Source organism: Candoia aspera, chromosome 7, assembly GCF_035149785.1.
Source record: "Candoia aspera isolate rCanAsp1 chromosome 7, rCanAsp1.hap2, whole genome shotgun sequence".
Lineage (NCBI taxonomy): Eukaryota > Metazoa > Chordata > Lepidosauria > Squamata > Boidae > Candoia > Candoia aspera.
Window position 1 is genome coordinate 79,834,894 of NC_086159.1, and position 14,354 is coordinate 79,849,247.

Sequence of the window (14,354 nt, forward strand, 5' to 3'; positions counted from 1 at the left end):
GACAAGTGAGGAGGGAACAATTCCTAAAGGAAAAGGCTGGTTTAGGTAGACAGGTCCACCCACCCGAAGTCCAGCCAGCCAGCCAGGCTCACCTTCCTGCATGGATGGGAAGGGCAAGAAGCAGGGGAATGACCAGTCAGGCCAGAGCCCAACCCCACATGGAATGTCTGAAGTTGGTTTAAGAAACAGCTGGGAGCAGCACAGGGATCAAGTCACTTAGGCTGCACCATGAAACCACCCTTTGTGGAAAGGATTATCATTCATTGATGGAGAAATAGTTTCACAAAGGTTTCTGGATGGTTTGTTGTTCCTTTTTTCCCCCAGGATTTTAAAGTTTGTGGAGTTTGCTTGATGTTCCAACCTTGCAATAACACAGCCCCCTATATTTTGTATATTAATTGGAAAAACCAAACTTTGCAACAGTGAAAGCATGATTTAATGCTGCTTCCCTCAACCTGCTTAAGATGCCTACCTGAATCTGTAATTTTTTCAGTCTTCTTTTTCTTTTTTTTGTCCAAAGTTATGCCAAGATATTGCAAAAACTCTTTATAATTCAGAGTATTTGTTCTCGAAATACAGTATCGATTCCATAATCTTAAAAAAAAAACCCACAGAAGTTCATTAAAGTAAAATTTTGGAGAACAAACTGAAATGTTTAATCATATATACAAACAATAAATATAAGAATCAAAATAAAAGTCGAGTAACAATTTTTGCTTGATTTGTACATTCTGTTACCCGCTACAATGATTTATTTATCCTTGTCCATACTATACTAATCACTCTCCAATGACCAATTTCCCTTTCCCTAGTCAGCTTGGGAAGGTTCTGAAGGAAAGGGATGTTCATCTTTTTACTTCTTCTCCTGAAACATACCTAGAAAGAAACATTTTGATGTTGTTGTCTGTGCCCCCCATACAACTTAGAACAGCGTTTCTCAACCTTGGCAGCTTCAAGCTGTGTGGACTTCAACGCCCAGAATTCCAGCAGTTGAAGACCACACCTCTTCAAGTTGCCAAGGTTGAGAAACGCTGACTTAAAAGAGGCCACTGTAATGTTGTAAACCATGGCAAGTCCCTTTTTCCCTCTCTCTCTCTTCCTTTTTTTTTTTTTTTTTAATTCAAGGGCCTTTTCTGTTTACCATAAACAATATGTCCTCCTTTGATCTCAGATCTGGCCCCTTGCCCTGCAGCCCCAAAGAAAGTTTCCCAACTATTACCCTCAGATGTTGGAACATAATATCAGCACAGATAAAAGAGAAATGATTAGCAGCTTGTGTAAGTAAACCATGGAGGTTCTGGATCCGAAAGATCAAAAGCACTCCAGCCAGCCCCACAGAGGGTCTTTCCAGAAGTTTTTCTGGTATTCCTAGAAGTAAGACAATACTGAAACCTCTTCCCTCTTCTAAACCCTTGGAGCTGGGTCCTTTAAAAAAAGAAAGGAAAGAATGGGCACAGAATGGCTATAATAGCCATAGGCTGACCTCTGGGCTCAGAAGGCTAGCAGAGCTTGGCCTGGTCAGTGCTGAATGGGAACCTTCCAGGGAATCCTGTCCTCCGGGCCAGTAGGCTAGAGTGGAAAGTAAAAAAGATCTACCCTGGGAGCATTTCCATGAAAGATGTGTCCATGAAGTCACCAGGGGTTCAGCTTGACTCAAGGGGACTTTGCATCACCTACTTAATCTTAGCTGATGGAAGCCCGTTGTACGTTAGACTGGGAAACTGAAAAACCTCCCGAAAGAAGTATTTCCATACAGCTGCCAAGAAAATTACATGGACATGCCCTTGGGGTTCCCAGGAATCAAGCCTTACCTTACAAATGTAATAAACACGAACGTGTTTAATCAACATAGTGACATTATGGAAGCAAGCTTGAGCTGTGCCTTCTTGCAGCTCCCGTAAGAACCATTTTAAATTCCACCAAAGATGAATCCAGTTAGCTACATACATTTTACAAACCTCTAGGGAATAAATGTCATCATTTTAATTCAGCTTTAAATGCTCCAGATAAAAATTTGTGATACTTTTTATGATGGTACACACTCCCATTGTTCTAGTAACATCCATTCAGATTTATCACATTGAAGACTCTGATGCCAAGTACAAGATTTATTGTCAAATAAAGCCACATTTTGTTGTTTTTCATTGCTCCTCTTTAGAAAAGCATGGCTTCTGTTCTGTAATTGTGTGCACCAAATTATAGGAAGGGTTTTTGTTTTGTTTTCATCTAATTTTGGAGAACATGCCAAGTGCCCATAAAAAAGAGGAATATCAAACAGCAAGCCCAGCAAGTAAATATGGGCTAAAATTTGTTTTGAGGTTGCTGGTAACGAGAGATATAAAATATTTAGAGCAAAGCAAAACAAATAAATTGTCCGTCCTAATTTCTCTCCCCTTTCCAGCTCAATGTTGCTGCTGTTGCAGCTCATTACCGCTCTCTAAGCCTTCCAAATAAAAAAATTTCCAGGATCCAAGGGGAATACAGACTCCTCAGATTAAGGTGACCAGATTTGCACCACAAAAGCCTGGCACTAAACAGCAGCAAAGAGATGCCCAAAATTTACCCTTTGGTGCCATTTAGTCATTGGTTGGATTTATGCATCCCAGATCTGGGAGAACAACCCTCAGCACCGCTATGATAAAAAAACCCAACAGCCCAGCCATCAAGGAAATGCAACTTTCATTGGACAAACATAGAGATACAACTGTGGTTCTGATGACACTAAACTTTACTCAGTCAAGCCTGAGTGTGTGTCTACAACAGAAATGAAGTGGAGGTAAAGGGTAGCCTCGAACAGCATGGCTGAATAATCTTTACTTTTAACCACTCTACTCAAAAGAGATAACAAACATACCAGGACAAGTTTGCATATTAGTTGTTTCTTTGCTATTTATCTATTTTCATACCTCTCCCTGGAGTTGAGCTCAACTCCTAGTCATTATAAGGATTAGTCTATACGGTTTTCATGCTGAGCTCTATGGAAGCAGTTTGCCGTAGTCTAGTCTAGCCTACAGCTCTGGGATTTCCTGATGGTCTCCCGCTCAAATACTGAAATGGGCTGCGAGAAGAACCTTGGGAGACCGAAGGAAGAGCTGCAGCGAAGGCAATGGTCAGACAAGCGATATCTCAGCCCACAGAAGAAATGGGGGCAGAGAAAGCATCTCTGAAGGCCCCCCCCCAAGTTCTCTGGAATGTAAAGTCAGGGGAGGGGGAAGAGCTTTCAGACTTGCAAGATTCTGTTCCTGCAACCTTACAATAAAGGCAGTGTTAGAGAACTAAGGAGGGTCCCTTCGGAGATGCTTTCTCCGCCCCCATTTCTTCTGTGGGCTGAGATATCTCTTGTCTGACTATTATCTAGGTTGTGGCTCTTCCTCTGGTCACCCAAGATTATTCTCACAGCCCATTACAAGTACTAACCAGGTGTAATTTGTCTAACTTTCTGAGATCATCTCAAATTGGCTAGGGGTTGCTATATAGTTGGATACATTGAACTCAACTTCTGATGACTTCATGGAGACATCTATGGACTTTTCTTAACATCAGTTGAGGAAGCAATTTGTCATTGCCTTCTTCCAGCATGTCTTTTCTTGACTATAACCTTGGGATTTCATGGGATTTCCACCCTAGACCTAATCAGGCCTACCCTGCATAACTTCTGAGATTAAACCAGGTCAGCAAGGTTCTCCCACCAGCTGAGACATCAACAAAGGGGAGTTTCTAAAAATATAACTTTTCACCTGTTTTCTACAGTGGTGTATCCCACCATGTAAAGAGCCTTCCACCTGACTGCATTTCTTATATGGCCTTTACTTTTTTTCCACCAATGAATCAAATGTAGTTCATCATGTAACCCGAGAGCTTCCTTAAGCTTTTTAAATTACAGACCTACCCAAAAGATCCAAACTCAGATCCTGGCTTGTTTGTTTTGTCATAACCTTGTTCCTCCAGTAACACCACAGGTTTTAGATGTGATCACTTAGCCTCCACCTGAACACATCCAAAGACTGGGAGTCCACCAGCTGCCACCAGCTGTCTCATTGGTTCTGCTGTTCAACTGCCCTTCTTGTTATGGAATCTGCCTGTAACGTAAATCTATTACATTAATGAAGACCTTATTTGTGAGGGCCTCTCAAAGATGTGGTCTTCCTCTCAGATGATGATGAAGAGGACAGAATTCCTAGTGAGCTCTTCAGCTATGGCTGACCACGGAGCATTATTTGAGCCTGAAACCAACTCAAGACTGTTTAAGGCTCTCTAAATTACTCTCCTGGATACGTTAGCTGGATTTTGGAGTTCACACAGCATGTAGTCCCTTTCTTCCATGAACCAGGTAATCATGGTGTGAAAACAGGACCACCATGTAACAAGATCAGTACAGTTTAATTAAGTTACATTAAAGAATAAGAACGGAAAAATAGGAGATTGCCAGACATATTTTAACATCTTTTATCTAACACTTACTAATACTACCCAACAACATAATTTATGTTGGCAAGGAAACACGACCTACTAAAATAAGCCTCCGCCTACTAAAATAAACATAGTAGTAATTACGGCATGTAAGGTAGACTTCCCAGAGTGACTCTGCAAGAGCCCTGAGCTTGCAGATTGTGCTCTGTGCTTTACTTACTTATCATACTCACAATCCGTCATCTTGAAGCAGTTGATTTCAAGAATCCTCCTCAGTTCGTGTCGCTGGATCTGTCCATTTTGGTTATAGTCAAAAAGTCTGCAGGTCTTGATAAAGTGCTTGATCTTTTTAGAAATCTGTTAAGCATTTTCAAAAGATTTGTATTAAAATACAGAAGACACCTTTCTGTAGCACTAGCTCCATACTAATATTGAGTTCTGATATGAAATATGTCTCTTTCCACCACAGGCTTTCACATTTCTCTAAGTATCATGAAAAAAAAAAACCCAAATGTTGCAAAAGCTGGGCAGGGAAGGGGCTTCTTTCAAAATTATGCCTGCAAAAATTAGTTTCCAAGACTATATTTTTGCCCTGAGCAAATGGTAAATACACACAATGCCTTTGTTCAACCACTGAAAGCTGGAGATTACCTGAATATAATACTGAGGAGGATAACCTATTTCAAAGGAACGGCTGGGTGAGCAAGTATTTGCAAAATACTAGTATTCTGCCTAGTAAATCTTTCTTCAAAGGCAGAAAGGAGACATGTTAGACCTTCTACAAAATTGTATTAAAATGAGATTGGTGATATTTATAGTCCTTCTTTCTTTCTCCACCTGTACAAAATTGCATGGTAATAAACCATAAAGTGCTTTTTGAAAGCACAAGATATGAATCTAGAGTTAGCTTTACACACAATTTCCATTTCAATCTCTCTCCATTTGCAAGTGAAATCCCTGGTTAAATGTAATACACAGCACCCAACATTTCAAGATACATTTAGAGGCTGAAAGTCAAGGATCTGCTGCCCTTTGAAATCACATCCATATTTTAAAAAGAAGGGGAAGGAATTGCCAGAACAATGAGTTGCATTTGTTGCAAAGATTGGGAAAAGAATAAATATATCTATTTTCCTGGAAAATACCCATGAGAAGGCAGAAGAGAAGCAGATACAATATTTGCTTTAAATCACATGGGATTATCCATCCTATATAACACTAGATATATAAGTTTCACACGATAAATGTATGTTCTATAAACAAACAACTCATTGGGAGAGTCACTGAGAGTTAGGTGGCATAAAAGTTTAATACATCATGATGATGATGATGATTCCCAATCTGTTGAAGGAACATCTGGAACCAATCTGAGTGTGATGCCCCAAAACACAAATGGAAACTCCTTTGTTTCTGGGCAGCCTAAGGGCCCATCCTCACTGAGCCCTGAGCATGGCACGAACGCAGCCAGGTACCCATTTATTATAGGGCCTTTGCGCAACTTCGTGTTGTGTGCCAGTTACGCCCTTTCCTGGACCGAGAGGCCCTCCGAACAGTCACTCATGCCCTCGTCATCTCCCATATAGACTACTGCAATGTGCTCTACATGGGGCTACCCTTGAAGGATATCCGGAAGCTACAGCTGGTCCAGAATGCGGCTGCGCGGACAATCTTGGGTGCTCCAAGATTTGCACACATAACACCTTTGCTGCGTGAGCTGCACTGGGTCCCAGTTTGCTTCCGGGTCCAATTCAAGGTGTTGGTTTTCACCTTTAAAGCCCTACATGGCATGGGTCCAGGCTACCTGAGGGACCGCCTCACACCCATTATGTTGACCTGTCCCACCCGGTCATGCAGGGGGGGCATGTTACGGGCCCCAGCTATAAAAGAATTCCATCAAGCGGGGTGTCATGAGTGCCGTTGAGCTAAAGTAATCAGCGCAATGGCACTCATGACAATGACAAGGAAATAGGTGAAGGGGTACAAGTTAAGTAGCCATCAACCCACAACGACTAACGGCTAACAAACAATAGATAAACGGATCACGGAGCCACCCAAGCCATCAGCAGCAATACCACGGGGATCGCCCAGCTGAAAGCAATCAGCAGAAGAATGAAAACCTGAGGATGGGCGATCCTAGAAACCCTCAACCAATGGCAGGGCAACGCATGGGACAAAGGGGGGTGACGTGACCGAGAGCGAGGGGGCGCTGACCGGCGCGGGGTATTTAAACCCCGCACCGGCGCGCTCCTGTCACTCTCAGCTTTTTCTAACAACGTTGTACCTATCCTGAAATAAACCAGAGCCTGCCTTGCAACCCAGTGTCTGAACGTTATTCAGAGGTAGGCAGCGCATGACATAAAGCTGAGAGTCATAAACTCAGCCTCGCCGAGCCCCACCGGACGACAACGAGCCGCGGGAGGAGTAGACGGCGAGAAGACCAGCAAGATGAGGCCGGAACGGCGCGGGCAAGGAGGGCGAGCCGCGCGGCAAGAGACAGAGGAGGACCGACCGAGGCCAGAGGCACCGCGGACTCCCGGAGCCATGGACGCCCGCCCCACCCGACCCGAGCCTCAGCTCCAACCCCAAGGGGAGATGGCGACGGAGGCAACCCGACCGCGGGAGGGAGCAGCACGACTTCCGAAACCAGCGGAGGACCCCGCGCCCCACATCGCACCCCAGCAACGGGCGTGGAGCGACAGCCCCACGGTGCTCGACACGGAGGAGGACGACGGAGACACCCATCAGACGGAGGAGGAAGCGGACCCGCGGCGGAGGGACGATGAACCCCCCCCCCCCGAGGACGCGCCAACGGAACCGGCCCCAGCGGCGGTGCGGGCTGTGGACGAGGAGGCACGAGCTGAACTCGCGGCCATGCGGGCTCAGCTGACGGAACTCCGGACCATGCTTCAGGCGCTTATGCCCCCCGCGCCACCCAATGACGTCCCCGCACAAGCCCACACCCCGAGCGAAGCACCGAACCCACACGAGCCAGCGGAAAGCCAGCAGACGGCACAGGCGGCCGACACCACATCCCGGGAAGCGAGAGGCGGGGCCGCGCAAAACGCCCGGGCCCCAAAGGACTTCCCCATCTTCTTCGATGGGACCCCCTCAAAACTCTCGTTTTTCGTCACCAACGCTAGGGAGTTCATGGGGAGGCACGGACACTCCTATGACTCCGAGGCCGACAAGATCGGCGCCGTGGCGATCAAACTCCAAGACAGGGCGGCGGACTGGTACGTCCAACTGTACGAGTCCAGCTCCCCCGCCCTCGCCACCTTCCCTGCTTTCATCAACGAGATGAAAAACTATTTCGAAGACCCCCTAGCCAAAGTACGGGCGAAAAGCGCACTCCAGAGACTTAAACAGGGCGCACGCACGGTCCCTGACTACGCCCTGGAGTTCAAAGCCCTCGCGGGAAAGGTCTGCGACTGGTCTGAGACCACCCTGCTGGAAATCTTCAAAAAGGGGCTCAACCGCGACGTTCTCCAATGGGCCCTCTACCGCGACGACCCAGAAACGTTACACGGGTGGATCCACCTCGCGGGGAAAGCCGAACACGCGCACCGCACCTTCCTTATGACAACCACGGAAGACACAAACTACGTCGGGAAAAAGGTACCCGCACCACACGGGGGGACGGCCGGCCCCATATACCCTAAAAAGAAGTTCAACCGGGAGCCCTGCGGGAGGTGTGGCAAATTAGGGCACAAGACGGCGGACTGCTTCGCCAACCGACCGCCGACCAGCGCGCCCAAGCCCGCCCCGAAAATTAGCCCCAAACCACCCAACCCGGGGCCGCCCCCTCACCGCCGAATGACCGTGGCCACAGCGACACCGGAAGAGGGCTGGGACGCTTACTGGGGAGAAGAGGACAATACCGACCCCGACCAGCCGGCGGGAAATGCTCCCCGCTTGCCCTGAAACGCGTGGCGAGGCAGGCGGCGGGACAGCAACGCGAACCACCTCAACGAAACGACAAAAGCTCCGTAATATTGGCAGCAATTCAACTCTCTGCCGGCAACGGAGCCACCACGGCCGCGGCACTAGTGGACTCGGGGTGCTCAAAAAACCTTATCCACCCCGACCTAGTCGCCAAACTCGAACTCCGCTGCTTCCCCCTCCCCACGCCGCTGGCATTCCACCAGCTGGACGGCTCCACAGCGGGGGGGAAACCAGCCACGCTACAAACCGAGCCGGTCACCCTGCAAATGGGCACTCACACCGAGCGCACATCGTTCGTAGTCACGCCCATCGGACGGCCCATTGCAGTCCTGGGGATGCCATGGCTCGCGAAAAACAACCCGCGGATCAACTGGGCGACCCGCACCTTCACATTCGGCGACGGCGAGTATCGAGCACCAGTACCAGCTGGCAAAAGCAACCCCACGGTAGGACGAGCGGAGGCGACCACACAAGACAACGCCGCTACCACTGCAGACCTACCGGAACAATACGCCGACTTCTCCGAGGTCTTCGGAGAAGCAGAGGCAGACCAACTACCCCCCCACCGCAAGACGGATTGCCGAATCGACCTACTGCCCGACGTCCCCCTACCTAGACCAAAGATCTATTCGATGACCCCGAAGGAGATGGCAACCCTCCGGGAGTTCATCGATAAAAACCTAGACAGGGGATTTATAGAGCCAGCATGCTCACCGGTCGGAGCCCCCGTCCTATTCCGGGAGAAGAAAGACGGGACCCTACGGCTCTGTACCGACTACCGGGGCCTAAACGCGGCTTCCCTGTCCAACAAATACCCCTTACCCCTGGTGAAGGACATGCTCGCCCACCTGTCCACGGGCAAAGTCTTTTCCAAATTGGACCTGCGCGAGGCGTACTATCGCATCCGAATCAGGGAGGGGGACGAATGGAAGACGGCGTTCAACTGCCCCCTAGGCGCTTTCCAGTACAAGGTACTGCCCTTCGGACTCGCGGGGGCCCCTGGGGTGTTCATGCAGCTCATCAATGAGGTACTGCATGAACATCTGTTTAAAGGGGTCCTGGTCTACATCGACGACGTCCTTATTTACACAAAAACATACGAGGAACACGTAACCTTAGTCAGGCAAGTCCTCGACAAGCTCAGAAGGGCGCAGCTCTATGCAAAGCCCACAAAGTGCGAGTTTCACAAAGACCGCCTAGACTATTTGGGGTATCGAATCTCCGGGGACGGCATCGAGATGGACCCCGCAAAAGTCGAAGCGGTACTAAACTGGGAGCGGCCCCGCAACAGACGGCAACTACAGAGCTTCCTGGGATTCGCGAATTTCTACAGGTCCTTCGCCCGGGGGTTCGCTGAGATAGCCCTACCCTTAACGGACCTCCTCAAAACCAAAGGGGTGGGGGACACCAGACGCGCCAAGAACCCAGGCACAGTGCTGAATTGGACTCCCGCGTGCCAGACCGCATTCGACAAGCTGAAAGCGCTGTTCACGACGGAGCCAATCCTCGCGCACCCGGACCCAGAACGGCCGTTCGTGGTCCAAGCCGACGCCTCAGACTTCTCCCTGGGAGCCATCCTCCTACAAAAAGACTCCACGGGGCTCCTGAAACCATGCGCCTACCTGTCAAGGAAGTTCTCCGAGACAGAGAGGAGATGGCACGTCTGGGAGAAAGAAGCCTTTGCGGTGAAATCGGCACTAGAAACATGGCGTCACCTACTCGAGGGAGCCACCCAACCATTCGAGGTCTGGACGGACCACCGGAACCTCGAGGCCCTACGAACGCCTAGACGCCTTAGCCCAAAACAGGTCCGATGGGCACAATTCTTCAGCCGCTTTGATTTCCAGTTGAAGTTCATGCCGGGCAAGAAGAACTTCCTGGCCGACGCCCTCTCCCGGCTGCCCCAAGACGAAGAGCCCGCCCCAGACACCATTGGGACGGTCCTATCCGCCTCGCAACTGGGGATGGCCGTGACCACCCGAAGCGGCGCACGGAGGCAGCTCGACGCTACGGCGCAGCCGACGGCGGGACAACCGGCGACGGAAAGAAGGCAACCGCAACTACCAGGGGGAATGCGCACGGACCTCGCCGCCGCCCTCAAAACCGACCCCTGGTTCCTGGCAAACCCCGACAAGGTAACGATGGCGCAAGACCTAGCATGGGGGGAAGGCAGAATCTACGTCCCGGACTCGCAACGCCAGGCGATCTTGCATAGGTCACACGACGCCAAGCAAGCGGGACACTTTGGGTTCCTCAAGACCCTACACCTAACACGGCGGCAATTCTGGTGGCCCGCGCTCAGGCGAGACGTAAAAACCTACGTGGCGTCCTGCCCAACGTGCGCTCGGGCCAAACGGGCACCAGGCAAACCCGCGGGGCTATTGCAACGGGTGGCAGAACCCTCCCGCCCATGGGAGGAAATCTCTATGGATTTTATAGTGGACCTCCCACCCAGCCAGAAGAAAACGGCCATTTGGGTGGTGAAGGACTACTTCTCAAAGCAGGCCCACTTCATCCCCTGCACGTCAGTCCCATCCTCACAACAACTAGCCAAACTCTTCCTCATCCACGTGTACAGGCTACACGGATGTCCCGCACGTGTGGTGACCGACAGGGGCACACAGTTCACCTCCAAATTCTGGCGGGCCTTCTTGAAGCTGACGGGGACCCAACAGGCCCTGTCTACGGCTTGGCATCCGCAGACGGACGGAGCCACTGAGGTTCTTAATGCCACCTTAGAGCAATTTATACGATCCTATACGAACTACCACCAGGACGACTGGGCTGAACTGCTCCCGTTCGCCGAAGTCGCATACAACAACGCCGTCCACACGAGCACGGGAAAAACCCCGTTCGAAGTAGTCTCGGGGCGCGACTTCGTCCCCATACCGGAGCTACCTCAACCCCCGGAACCCCAGGTGGACGCCAGCGACTGGGGACGGAAGATCGCGGAAGCATGGCCAGTAATCACGGCGGCGCTGAAGGAGGCACAGGCTGCTTACAAAGAGCAGGCCGACAAGCACCGGCGCCAACAACCGACGTTCCAGGCGGGGGACATGGCCTATCTCTCCACCAAGTTCCTAAAGTCAACCCAACCCTCGAAAAAACTGGGGCCTAAGTACATCGGGCCGTTCCGAGTCACGCAAATAGTGAACCCGGTAGCAATACGCCTGGACCTGCCACACAACCTCCGGAGGCTCCACCCGGTGTTCCACACCAGCCTCCTAAAACCGGCAACCACCTCCCGATGGCACCCAAGCACGCCTCAGCCCGCACCGCTTATGATCGACGGGCAACACCACTTCGAGATAAGGGACATCCTCGACTCACGCAAGCAACGAGGAACCCTACACTATCTGGTCAGGTGGAAACACTTCCCCCACCCGGAATGGGTGGCGGCGCACAACGTTAAAGCGCCTGACCTGACCAGAGCATTCCACCGGGCATACCCCGACAAACCGCAATCAAGGTCAGCAAAACCAACCCCCCCCCCCGCAGGCCTCCCCCCGCCTCCCGTGCCCCAAGGGAAGGGGCCCCCCCCAAGCCCGCGACTTGGGTGGACCTTCCCCCCCCCGGGACTCACTCCCCCCGCCCCGGGCCCACGGGGTGGTGACAAACGATCGCCAGCACCCTCCCCCCGCCCCCTGGCCGCGGGGGAGTGGCAAGCAAGTCAACAGGGCAACCTGGGGGCAACGCCCAGGAGACACAACAAAGGCGACGCACTCCAAATAAGCAAAAAAGGGCCCTACCTGGAGCTGAGCAGCACCCGACCAGCCACGCCTCTCGCCTCGCCGAACTGAACCAAACAAACAGGGTGTGGTTGGAGCATGCGCACGCCAGGTCAGAACCCGAGCATGCGCACCATGGACACACCCTGGGAAGGCACGTGGTAGAGGGAGGAGCAAAGGGAGGGGCGACAACTACTCCGGCGGGAACTTTGGAAAAAAAAAAAAAAAAAAAAAAAAAAAAAAATGGCGTTTTGACAGCTCCATGGGGGAAACCCAGAAACCCGGGGGAGAACACTATTCGGAAAGGGGGCAGTATGTCATGAGTGCCGTTGAGCTAAAGTAATCAGCGCAATGGCACTCATGACAATGACAAGGAAATAGGTGAAGGGGTACAAGTTAAGTAGCCATCAACCCACAACGACTAACGGCTAACAAACAATAGATAAACGGATCACGGAGCCACCCAAGCCATCAGCAGCAATACCACGGGGATCGCCCAGCTGAAAGCAATCAGCAGAAGAATGAAAACCTGAGGATGGGCGATCCTAGAAACCCTCAACCAATGGCAGGGCAACGCATGGGACAAAGGGGGGTGACGTGACCGAGAGCGAGGGGGCGCTGACCGGCGCGGGGTATTTAAACCCCGCACCGGCGCGCTCCTGTCACTCTCAGCTTTTTCTAACAACGTTGTACCTATCCTGAAATAAACCAGAGCCTGCCTTGCAACCCAGTGTCTGAACGTTATTCAGAGGTAGGCAGCGCATGACACGGGGTCCCGGAAGCATGCCTTCTCTGCTGTAGCTCCCGCCCTTTGGAACATCCTCCCCCCAGAGGTGAGACAAGCCCCCTCGCTCCGGGACTTCTGCAAAAGATTTAAGACCTGGTTTTGTAGGCAGGCTTGGAATGGGAGGGCGAATAATTACACCTGGGGATGGCTAGCGCCATGAGGTGATTTGGAGGGACCTACCACACTGAAGGACTGATCAAGATCTTTTCGCCATGTAGATTTTACTGTATTTCTATTTTTATTGTATTTTGTAACGTAACGGTTTTATATTTTAATCCTGTTTTATTGTAAGCCGCCCAGAGTCCCCCTGTAGAGGAGAGATGGGGGGTGAATAAAGTTATAAAATAAATAAATAAATAAATATGGCACGCCATTTGTTTCATTCTCTTTACTTGTCTTTCGCTTCTCCAGTTTTAAAGTGCCGTTTTCCCTCTTCCCCTGACCCAGCATTGGCTCAGGGTACAATATGGCATACTTTCTTGCTGTGTTAGTCAACAACAGGGTTACTCACCCAGTCAGGAACGGGATCCACCCACCTCCTGTTGTTGGGCACTTTGGGCTAGTGTTTCTCTACCGTGGCAACTTTAAGCTGTGTGGGTTTCACCTCCCAGAATTCCCCAGCCAGCATCGCTTTAGACTACAAAGGCCTCTTTGAGGTGGCTTTAGCTTAGGCTGTGCAAGAGACCGGCTACCTGCGTTCACAGAAGCATCTGCCTGGGTGATGCACGAACAGCACTTTGCAATGTACGCCTCAGGCCTCACCTGGGCTCCTTTACGCCTCTTTTGAAAGAGCCCTTGGCCCATTTTTTAGCACAAAGAAAGCCAGCTCTGTGTTTAAAGCCCCAAGGAGAGCCTGAGAGGGCACTCTTCCTGTGCTGCACAAACGGGTGGAATTAAACCGAGAAAGATAGACAGGTTCGGTCAGCTGGGCATTCTGGGAGTTGGCCTACCTTGAAGGGCTGGCTTCTGTGAACTGAAGAAAGTTTTGCTGAATGCGGAGCACCGAATGCTGTTTGTTAATTGCAGGGGCCACCCCCACCCCATTGTATTAGAATACACTTCCTCTGTTCTTGCATTTATTTTTTTTCCCTCATAGTTGCATTTTAAGCTTGTTCTGGTTTCATTGGAAATGATCTCCTCTCACTAAGTAGAGGGAAGATGTGACAATACAGAGTTGGCAACTGGGGTTTACCTAGAATGCTTGAATGCTTCCAATCAAAGGTACAACTCGGGATTATTTTTTGACTGCAGGCAATGAGCCCACCTTTCCTGGAGGAGCCCCTTCCCATTCCAACAGTGCTTTTCCCCCATTTAGGGTGGAGGGCCCAGAAACCTTTATTAATGCAAAGAACTCTTGGTGGTTTGTAATATAAGCTCTAGAGCAGTGTTTCTCAACCTTGGCAAGTTTAAGATGGGTGGACTTCAACTCCCAGAATTCCCCAGCCAGCCATTCCCCAGCCCAGGCCACCCTTCTTAAACTTGCCAAG

The 14,354-nt window shown here is 50.5% G+C and overlaps 1 protein-coding gene across 1 annotated transcript in view; it reads right to left on the minus strand.

Moving 5' to 3' along the window:
• Positions 1-14,354, minus strand: part of EFCAB6 (EF-hand calcium binding domain 6) — a 125,597-nt gene that overhangs the window by 97,313 nt on the left and 13,930 nt on the right. Inside the window, exons 5-6 of the mRNA XM_063308262.1 lie at positions 4,631-4,767; positions 456-594 (exon numbers count right to left, since the gene is read on the minus strand). Of these exons, the coding sequence (XP_063164332.1) occupies positions 456-594; positions 4,631-4,767 (276 nt within the window). The remainder of the gene's footprint in view (positions 1-455; positions 595-4,630; positions 4,768-14,354) is intronic.